Source organism: Neltuma alba, unplaced genomic scaffold (assembly GCF_004799145.2).
Source record: "Neltuma alba isolate B1F8T4 unplaced genomic scaffold, ASM479914v2 tig00012634_pilon, whole genome shotgun sequence".
NCBI classification, from domain to species: Eukaryota; Viridiplantae; Streptophyta; class Magnoliopsida; order Fabales; family Fabaceae; genus Neltuma; species Neltuma alba.
In genome coordinates, this window is record NW_021637073.1 from 195,679 (window position 1) to 207,321 (window position 11,643).

Consider the following 11,643-nt stretch of genomic DNA (forward strand, 5'->3'; position numbering starts at 1 on the left):
ATTGTTATTACGAACGCAAATATAGTCGTTCTCAGACCAATAATGGTTATTTCAATACAAAACCAACCAATACTATTTACTACTTACCTCATCAAATTTACTACTCAGCTAATAAGATTTATTACTAATTTTCAAATTACTAGAATAAGATAACCTTTACAAAATTAAGCCACACAAGGACAAACTTTTCAACCTAAAACTATTCTATGAAAATGAAAGTAACTCTATGATTGCCATGCAAGCAAAAAAAAATTTAGCTAAGTTCAACTTCCTTAAAATCTCACCGTGTCCACATAGAAAGCTATACTCTTTTTAGCTAATTCAAATAACACCGACAAAACCATCCTTTCTAGTTTGTTCTTTTCCTTTAAATCAAAATATAACAATTAGCACAACAAAAGCCATCTTCTCTTCTAATTAAAGGCCACCCAATATGGATTAAACACTATCAAACGGAATCATTTCAAAATGTGTACACAACCGAACACAATAGCAGAAAGATAGAAACAACTTTTTTCAACCTACAGCAGCTTATATGCAAAGAATGGAGATGGAACTAGAAAGAGGAATGCTAGACAATAACAGTTTAAGCTTTAAGAACCCATCAAAAATGCTCTATAAAGAACAATATTTAAGCTTCCAACATGTTTATCACAGTCAGCGTTATTTTAGCGACCTCCTTGACGACAGCAATTTTAGGGAGTACAATTTACTTCTGACAGGGCAATATACTTCAACAATGGTAACCAACTTCAGCGACGGCAATCTACTACTATGATGACAGCAATGTGATTTCGGAAAAACCTTTTTGGTGATTGGAGGAATTTGGATTTAGTTTCACTGAGTGGACGAAGTCAGTTTCTCTCTTTCTCCATCGCATGAATACACTCCTTAGTTTTTAAAAACAATTAGGGCATTTTAGTCTTTACATCAAAAGTGAAAATTCCAAATTGGTACCTTATACCCATTTGGTCATTTTGCTTATTTGGATGCTTGTTTTGTCTTTTTTATTTTCATATGGTATTTTGTCGTCATTTTTCTTTTAAAAAAAAAGTCTAGAGGGGTTGAAGATCATTCTTCAAATTTAGAAAATGACGTTGTAACAACAATTGCGGCATTACCCCTAATTGTTATTGAACTTAGACATGGCATTAAGATGGCAACAGGAACACCTGCGCTTCTGTATATAGGCTCCAATGAAGACTCCTATAGTTAATATTAATGATACTAATAATCATGGTGACCTCGGTAGTGAAGAGGTTCAACTTGGTGATCATGTTAATCATTCAACATCAATGAAGGTAACTTTGTCCCTACTTGAAATTAGTAAGGTTCAAGTTCATTCATCTGTTCAGTTTGCTATACCGTCCACTTCATTGCTGAACTAGTCATTCTACCAATATGTTGTCCGTTGGAAAGGGTTTTGAGATACTTTCTGATACTTTCCAAGATTTGAATGGTCATTTTGGCCAAAGATGTTCTCTTTTGGTATCTTATATGTTTAAAGTAATTTCCCGACATAGGCATGTTATGCACTTTTCTCTCAGGATTTGTGTATCAATTTTAACTTGTCACAAGCTAAGTTCTTTAAGTGGGGAAGAAATGATGGAGTATGAGATAAGAAACAATTAGGATTTAATTATATTAATTATGGTATATGTTAGGGATCTTAATAAGGATATTTATCCATTAAAATTAGGATTTATTACATTAATTGTCTTTTAATATTTTGCAATTATCTTTTTTGTCTTTGATAATGGGTGAGATATGATATAGGATTTTATGAACATATTATATTTCTAAAAGTCTTATAAAAAGGGCTAGGATTTTTAGTTGTAATCAGCTTTAGTGCTTGAATAGAAATTGATATTTCATGACCTTCTCTCATCTTGTCTCCCCTTCCCTCTAAACTCTCCCTCTCTTCTCTTTCCCTCCTCTCTCTTTCACCTCCTTGTCCTACGTCAGAAAGTGTTTTGAAATTGAGGTGAAGAGAAATCAAGCAGTAGAAGATGTAATCTCATGGGCACAAATGGAGCTAAGGTTGTTGTAAGAGAGAGAAAACGTGATATAGAAAGAGAAAAGCAGGGTAAAGTAAAGTCATTCCACCCGTATTTTGAAATCCTAAATTAGGTCTATGACTTAATTAGAAAGGATAAAGTAGCATGCAACACCCTATTTTCTAGATACATCTAATATCATAATTTTATTTATATCCACAACCTCAATATTAGTTTTTTAGTTACATCCAATACTTTGATATTATTTTATGATTTAGGGTGTTCAACACATTATAAATAAGATTATGATGTTAAAAATGCAAAGAAAATAACATAAAGACATTGGATATATTATAAATAAGATTAGAATACCAGATACACATGAAAAATAAGACTAGGGTATTGGTGCTACTTTTTCTAATCAGAAAATTATTGAATTTGCCAACCTGGTTTTGGATTTTATTAGTTCAATTGACTTTATATGGGATATTTTTCCTTGTCAATTTCTTTGTTTCTTTTAAGGTGGAATACATTAGCAATATTCCAAACAAGTGCGATTTGTTGATATATACATTCATTAATTCATTAAAGATAACAGGGTTAACAAAAAAAGTACCAATATTTCCACATACACATTACACAACAATGCGACCAAACTAAATTCATAATTTTTAATATCTTCAATCAGAACATTCAATTTGATGATAAATTCAAAACGAAATATTTATTTATATGAAAATAATAAATGGTCCCTGGAAATAAAAAATCGAATGGACTAGGGATGTAGTTAAAAAAAATTGTGCATATAAAAAATATATCTTACAATAAAGATAAACGAAAGCATAAGTAGCAAAAATGTGCATTACACAACAAAGCACCAAACAAAAATTTCACAATTTATAATATCTTCCACACTATAACAACAAAGACGACTGGCTCGAAATTCAAAAATTCATGCTATCTTGAGCGCTTGGTCCCTGTCCATCAAAATAAAATGAATTAGTGCACTATAAAAAATTGTGTAAAAGTTCGTAAAAGAAAATGTGTAAAGACAAACATGCATAAAACATATATACACAAGCCAAGTAAGCATACAAGAATCAGGTCTAATGAAAAGTCTCTGTTTCAATCATGTTGGCAATGGTTCTCATGGTCGGTCGAGATTGAGGGTTGGTTTGTATGCAGGAAAGAGCTATTTGCCAAATCAAAGCCAATTTGTTAGAGTTTTGGTGCTTCATTGATGATAAACGAGGGTCCAAAATATCTTCCAAGATGATATGGCCATTCCCACACATCTGAATACATGATATAAAATCACCAGGATGCTCTCCCATTAGCAACTCAATGGCCAAAACACCAAAGCTATACACATCAACTTTCTCAGTCACTGCCATTGTGTATGCAAGCTCTGCACAAAGTACGCAATAGGGAGTAAATAATGATTTGCAGAATAAATTATTTAAGAAGCATATTTATATTTGTTTTAATCATATTTACTCACCTGGAGCAGCATAACCGTATGTGCCAGCAAAAGTGGTCCAAATTGATGAATAGATTTTCAAGAACCTTGCTGTGCTAAAGTCTGAGAGATGGACTTCGAAATTTGAAGATAATAAAACATTCTTGCTTGATATGTCTCTGTGAACAATGGCTGGATTACAATCATGATGCATATATGATAAGGCCTCTGCTAACCCCTTGATAATATGAGCCCTCTGTGACCAACCCAACTCTAATGCTTCTTTATCGTTTCTAAGCATATCAAATAAGCTCCCTCTTTTGATGTACTCATAAATTAGAAATGTGTGCAACCTTTGTGAGCAGAATCCATACAACTTCACAATGTTTCGGTGGCGAGTTTTGATCATGGCTTTGATCTCATTCTCAAAAGCTTTTATATTCTTAATGTCTAAGCTATTTTCCTCACATACAAACTTTTTTATAGCAAATACTTTATCCTCCCCTGGCAATGTCAACTTGTAGACTTTTCCAAATGCCCCTGCACCTATGCAGTATTTCTCATGAAAGTTCTCAGTCGCTTCAATTATGTCATCATACATGATTTTGCCATCAAAGTGCCATATTGAGAATGGATTTTCCCTATCGACTTTAGCTTTCTGTTCTAAAGCTCTAGAGTTTCTTAGAATGACATAAATCAAAAGTAGCACAAACAAAACAATCAGTGCAGTTGCTATAGAGGTAGTAACAATTATCACAGCTTTCCTTTTGTTACTTCCTCTAACTGGTTTTATAACCTTCACATTGCATGGTTGCAAACCTTGGATCCTCCCGCATAAGTTTTTGTTGTGACTCAAATCCACTAGATTGGAAGAACTAAAAATCCCACCATCTTGTATTGGCCCCTCCAAATTATTGTAGGAGAGGTTGAGGATTGACAAGCTTTGCATTGTCGTTAGGGAACTATGGATAGGACCTGACAAATTATTGTGAGACATATTCAAACTTATCAAGTTTTTGAGTGTACTAAGATCCACAGGGATTTCACTAGAAAGTGAGTTAAAACTCAAGTCCAAAAAATCTTGTAAGAATTCAAGATTTCCAATTTGGTATGGGACTTTGCCAATGAAGTCATTATTGCTCAAGTTTAAACGCAACAAGTCTGTGCAATCACCTATCTGGGATGGGACTTGTCCTCTAAGCATGTTTGATGACAAGTCTAAAGTTTGCAAATTTGACAGCTTCCCAATGCCAGTTGGTAGGAAACCTGACAGTTTATTGCTGCTCAAAGATAAAACAGACATCCTACGGAAATTCTCTATCTGGGGAGGAATCTCTCCAGATATTTGGTTGGAAGATAGATCAAGTCTCTCTAATTGGTCCAATTGAAAAATCTCATCTGGTATAGTGCCATTGATTGAGTTTCCAGCCATTACAAGAGATTGTAGCCTCTTGCAAGCACTCCATTGTGCAGGAAGTTTCCCTTGTACCTTATTGTAGCTGATGTCAATGTAATTAAGATTGGGATACACTCCAAAATCTTGATCTGCGTAACCTGTCAGTTGGTTATGTTCAAGTCGAACTCTAAATAAGGATGGGCAATTTTTTAGGCTCATGGGGATTGGACCAGTGAAACTATTGTAGGCAGCACTGAAATTGACAAGCTTTCCACCTTTGCAAACTTGTGGTGGCAACTCTCCAGAGAAGTTGTTTTGAGCAAGATGCAAGACCGTTAAAGAAGAGAGATTTCCGAATTCTTGGGGAACAGGGCCATATAATTTATTTATGTGGAAGCGCACATCAGATAGATTAGTCAATCTACCAAAACTTGGGGGGATCATGCCTGAGAGTTGGTTTTCAGACATCCTAAGAACACTTAAATGTGTACAGTTTCCGAGGAATGAAGGAATAGGCCCAAAGAAGTTATTCCCATCTAGAGCCAACACAGCTAAATTTCTTATATTCCCTATTTCGTTAGGAATTCTGCCACCAAGCTTGGTGTCTTGAAAGAGAAGATTTCTAATCCCAATCAATCCAATCTTAGGTTGATCAGAACCATCTGGAAAAAGACGTGGGTCTAATATTCCAGTTATGTGGTTTCGGGAAAAATCAAGTTCATAAACTTGAGTCAAATTGGCAAGAGAAAGAGGTAAAGTGCCATTGAGGAGATTAGTATTAAGATCAAGGATTTGTAGTTTAGTGAGGACCCCAATGTCTTCTGGTATGCTACCAGTGAGGTTGTTTGAGTTGAGATCAAGACGAAGAAGATTCGGAAATGCAGAAAAGTTCAAGTTTTGAAGGGTACCTTCAAGGCCTGTGTGTGCCAAGTTTATTCCGATGACACTTCCTGTAGAATTATCACAAGCTATTCCACGCCATGAACATGGGCTTTGAACGTTGTTGAAAAGTGGAAGGAACCATGAATCCAATATTGGTTGCTGTGGGAGACTGTGCTTCCATTTGATTAGAGCTTCAGCTTCAGAAAGTCCTGCACTGAACTTGCATGGTGACCAAAAAAGCGAGAAGATAAGATTAAATGCAAGGAAGATACAAGGTTCATGCTGAGCCATTGTTTAGAATGCGTTTTTGTGCAAAGCGGATTTCGTTTTTTATAGCCCATTCGGCATCATCAAAATTTTAGAAATTAAAATTTTTGTGAAGGATCAAAATGGAAATCATTATTTCTAACTTATCATTTTATTTGCAGTTGACTTCTTGACTTGTTTATTTTTAAACCACAGCTCTTGCATTTTTCTCTTTTAAGTTGTGATGGAAATCACAGATTGAGACGTGATCATTGTTTTTCAGCCAACCTTTGATTCCCCTGTAATATCCTAAATTTTGTCTTAGGATTTACGTCCAAAAAAATTAATTAAAAAATAAATAAAATAAATAATATTAGATTATTATAAAATAATAATAATATTATATATATATATATATATAAAGACGACTTTCTATCTGTGGAAAGTCTGGCATAAATTTATTAGGGGGAGCTTCCCCTAATAAATGTTTGAGGGATAATATATGCCACACACTTCTTCCTTTCCGTTAGGCACAAGAAAGAAAGAGAGAAAGAGGGCAGGAGAGAGAAAGGAGCAGATCGGTGATCATTGTGAGAGACAAGACAAGTTTTGGGAATAATTTAGGTATATAAAATTACTTCTTTTCATTAAAATTTTTTCATGAATATTTCCTATATATTTTAAGCTTTCTAATGACAGTATTACTATAGTCATTAGAGAAAATTTTGAGATTTAGGTGTGGAGTAAGTATTGAGTTTTGATAATAGCTAACCATAGAAATTTATAGGTAAATGAGTAGTTAATTTTAATCAGTTTAGATTTACCTATTTGTTGATGTTTAGTATTTACATTAATTTGTTTAATTGAAAAATATGTTATATATGATATATATATATATATCATATTTTTTACTGATCAAAATTAAGTTAAATAATTTATTTGGGTTGTTTGATATATTACTGAGATTTTAATCAGTTTAGTTTTATTTATTGGGTGATTGGAGGTTTTAAAATAATTTTTTCAGCTAAAATGTTCATTATTTATGGAAAAAAATATGATAGTTATGCCATTAAAATTTTGATTAGATTATTTATTTATAAATATTTGAGGTACTATTGAATTTTTTTTTTATGGTTTGGTTTTGAGTTTTAAACTTCAAATAGGATTTTTAGAATCTAAAATATAATAATTTCATATTTGAAAATTTTGAAAAATTCTTTTTATTAAAGTAAATAATTCGGAGGATGTGAATGAATAATTTTGGCTTGCTAGAAAATTATAAGTTAGTTCTAAAATACTTAATTTTGGGTTATAATTAAGAGTTGTGAAAATTTAGAATAAAAATTAAATTCAATTAAAATTTTAATAATATATAAGCTTAATTAATTAATTAATTAGCTTATATTAATATATGGTTATATTAATTGTATAGATTAATTATTGGTTGAATAAGGGATTGACCTTATAGTAATCCTTTCTATTGCTTTGGCAAGATGTAACCACTTTTCACTTGTTATATGTGCTAATATGTTGCTTGTGAGTGTTTTGCTATTTTGGAATAATGATGTGCTATTTGAAACTCAAGGAGACATGTCATACTTTTTGGGCTATGAAAATTTGTGTTGTAGGACTTTTAGAATTGTGATTGAGCCGTTTGAAAAATATATGATCTATATCTTATGGATATATATATGTTGAGAAAAGATTGAGATATTTCTCATTATATTGTGAATGATTGGTTGTTATTTAGATTTTGAGTTGAGTCCTGCTCTGCCACGTGATAAAGTTGCCATTTGTGTACATCAATTAGCCTCCTTCTTCTCCCATAGTGAGAGATATACCTTTGTAACTTCTTATTCATTCCCCAAAATGAGGGATAGGCCTATATGTCTGATTAATCCCCTATAGTGAAGGATAGACTTATGTAACTTGTGTGTTAGCTCCCATAATGAGGGTTTAGATGATTGAGATGATCTGAATATACATGTTTTATATTTCTATTGATATATCTATATTTCTTGAGAATTAATCATTATCTCACTTGATATCTCATGAGTACATGTTAGTGTGTATGATGTGTTGGAAAGTTAGTTATTGAGGCTTTTGTATCAACCCCATGGTTTCTACTATTTTCAAGTGATAGTTTAGGTAGTGGTCCATCATGGAAGGCCCCGGAGGCTTAGTGTGCTGTTATAGCTTGTATAGCCTCCCTTCTTTTTGTTTTATGTGTTGATTTATTATATATTGCCACGTAGGGCTTATCTACTTTGATGTGTAAACTGAGACTTTTGATTACTGCTATTTGATGAGAGGACCGTTAGGAGGCTAGAGGCCTACAAGACTTTGCATGTAACACTATTTTGAAAGTCTTGACTTTTGATGATTGAACTTCATGACTTATTTTAAAATGATTTATCAGTTCATATATTTGAAAGTATGGGTTTAGTTTGGACCAAGAGTTGAATGGTATTTCTGAACTTTGGAAGTCCAAGGCACAAATTAATGATTGATGTTGCTTGTGACATAAGTATATTTCTTTTAACCATGATAGTGATTTTATAATTTTTAAGATTTTTTCTTTGTTGTTATGGTTAATCTTTTAAATAAATTATTTCATTTAATCTAAATGAGTTTTTGGAAAAACGGTTGTCACACCCCCAACCTGAATCCCAAGAAATTTATATCCTGCCTCTGATTTTTTTTTCCCCAAGTAGATGCAAATAACATGATGTCTTTTTATGTATAAATTTTTTTTCAGAACATGACAAGGTGGAAGATATTTTTGTTATCAGAAAAGAAAATTCGATATGCTTTGATTCAAAACATAGAGAATGTCGACAAGGTGTAACTTTGCCTTGGAAGCTTATGAAATTACAGGGCAACTGTGGCGACAGTACAAAGTCATCCAAGTCTTTTTTGACTTTCTGTGGTTAACGAAGAACAATAAATATTGAGATTAGTCAATTAAATTGACACAAATAAGTGCAACCCAGCTCCCACCGATTAATGAGGAAGACTACTTTTCTCGATTTTGCTCTTGCAACTCGACTCCACTGAAGGAATTTGTGGGGAGAGGTTGAACGTGGAGGAGTGGAGAAGGATTCAAGGTGTTGTTTTGACCTGTATTAGCTGTGGTACTAAATATAAATATAAGAGATATCTGGAAATTTATGATACGCGACTAGAAAAATATCTTGGGATGCTAAACTCACTAAAACTTATTTGATTTAGGATATAAAAAATTACTAATAAAATACTTCAACATACTTAATACACTAAAATTAGTCATACGGGTTTGTTTGAAAGAAAAGTTTTGGGATGTTTGACTGATCACATGTTTGTTTGACGTAACATGAGTGTTTGGAACTGCGTGTGGGATACTTCTACGACGACTTATGGACTATCAAATTGGCCAATACTTTTCAACTTTTCATTGCTGAAAAGACAGCTTTAGCTTTATTGATGCTCAATACAATTCATTCTTCTTTTTTTGTTTTGGTTATACATATAAGAGGGTCCTTCCCTCCCACATATAGCCAGTATATAAAGCTTTTGTAATTTATAAATTTTTTGAAACGCCTATCTATTCCTTCCGAGCGCCTGACAATAAATTAGACTATACAAGCTGCATTTCTCACATAAATTTTGTGCTTATCCTTCTGAATAGAGTAGGACCGTGGGAGGGCTCTTCCTTTTTTCTTTTTTGGTTTTTAAATTTTATACATATATATATCTATATATATATACCCACTCCCACCGGCACCAAACGTCACGGTCCTTGGCATTGACCGAATTTTCAAAGCTTTGAATTGGTACAGTGGTGTTGAAAGCTTGAATAGATTGTGGAGGTAGTGGGCAAAATGATGATTCCAAATTTTGCTAAACGCCTAACCCATCTTATGTGGTTCTAGAATGCGGCCGAATTTTCTTTAACTTCTTTTTCTTTGCACTTGTATCTGAAAGTTGACTAAAAGTTGAGAAGCGTATTGAGAAATTTTAAAATGTGGAATTATTTTCATGCACTACGAAGAAGCATGTGAACTGGATTCTTTAGTGCTTTTAACATGGCGTAACGTGAGTGATTGTTTGACATAACGTGAGTGTTTGGAGCTGCGTGTGCAATACTTCTACGACGACTTACGGACTATCAAATTGGCCAGTACTTTTCAACTTTTGATTGTTGAAAAGACGGCTTTAGCTTTATTGATGCTCAATACAATTCATTCTTCTTCTTTTTTTTGGTTATACATATAAGAAGGTCCTTCCCTCCCGCATATAGCCAGTATATAAAGTTTTTGTGATTTATAAATTCTTTGAAACGCCTATCTTTTCCTTCCGAGCGCCTGACAATAAATTAGACTATACAAGCTGCATTTCTCACATAAATTTTGTGCTTATCCTTCTGAATAGAGTAGGACCGTGGGAGGGCTCTTCCTTTTTTCTTTTTTGGTTTTTAAATTTTATACATATATATATATATACCCACTCCCAACGGCACCAAACGTCGCGGTCCTTGGCATTGACCGAATTTTCAAAGCTTTGAATTGGTACAGTGGCGTTGAAAGCTTGAATAGATTGTGGAGGTGGTGGGCAAAATGATGATTCCAAATTTTGCTAAACGCCTAACCCATCTTATGTGGTTCTAGAATGCGGCCGAATTTTCTTTAACTTCTTTTTCTTTGCACTTGTATTTGAAAGTTGACGAAAAGTTGAGAAGCGTATTAAGAAATTTTAAAATGTGGAATTATTTTCAAGCACTATGAAGAAGCATGTGAACTGGATTCTTTAGTGCTTTTAACATGGCGTAACGTGAGTGATTGTTTGACGTAACGTGAGTGTTTGGAACTGCGTGTGCAATACTTCTACGATGACTTACGGACTATCAAATTGGCCAATACTTTTCAACTTTTCATTGGCTAAAAGACGGCTTTAGCTTTATTGATGCACAATACAATTCATTCTTCTCTTTTTTTTTTGGTTATACATATAAGAGGGTCCTTCCCTCCCGCATATAGCCAGTATATAAAGTTTTTGTAATTTATAAATTCTTTGAAACGCCTATCTTTTCCTTCCGAGCGCCTGACAATAAATTAGACTATACAAGCTGCATTTCTCACAAAAATTTTGTGGTTATCCTTTTGAATAGAGTAGGACCGTGGGAGGGCTCTTCCTTTTTTCTTTTTTGGTTTTTAAATTTTATACATATATATATATACCCACTCCCAACGGCACCAAACGTCACGGTCCTTGGCATTGACCGAATTTTCAAAGCTTTGAATTGGTAAAGTGGCGTTGAAAGCTTGAATAGATTGTGGAGGTGGTGGGCAAAATGATGATTCCAAATTTTGCTAAACGCCTATCCCATCTTATGTGGTTCTAGAATGCGGCCGAATTTTCTTTAACTTCTTTTCCTTTGCACTTGTATCTGAAAGTTGACTAAAAGTTGAGAAGCGTATTGAGAAATTTTAAAATGTGGAATTATTTTCATGCACTATGAAGAAGCATGTGAACTGGATTCTTTAGTGCTTTTAATATGGCGTAACGTGAGTGATTCTTTGACATAACGTGAGTGTTTGGAGCTGCGTGTGCAATACTTCTATGATGACTTATGGACTATCAAATTGGCCAATACTTTTCAACTTTTCATTGCTGAAAAGACGGCT

The 11,643-nt window shown here is 33.6% G+C and overlaps 1 protein-coding gene across 1 annotated transcript; it reads right to left on the reverse strand.

Moving 5' to 3' along the window:
- Positions 1–3,103: 3,103 nt before the first annotated feature.
- On the reverse strand, positions 3,104–6,025 carry LOC114729432 (MDIS1-interacting receptor like kinase 2-like). Its single transcript, XM_028916433.1, has 2 exons — positions 3,499–6,025; positions 3,104–3,405 (listed from the first exon to the last, which is right to left on the reverse strand). Exons 1-2 carry the CDS (start codon positions 6,023–6,025, stop codon positions 3,104–3,106), a joined length of 2,829 nt encoding a protein of 942 aa, XP_028772266.1.
- Between the last annotated feature and the right edge of the window lie 5,618 nt (positions 6,026–11,643).

What these genes read in the sequence shown, in the direction of transcription:
- LOC114729432 (XM_028916433.1), bottom strand. Translation starts at nt 6,025, where the DNA reads ATGGCTCAGCATGAACCTTGTATCTTCCTTGCATTTAATCTTATCTTC. An exon ending in ATACGGTTATGCTGCTCCAG is followed by an intron (nt 3,406 to 3,498) that starts GTGAGTAAATAT and finishes TACTTTGTGCAG; the next exon opens with AGCTTGCATACACAATGGCA.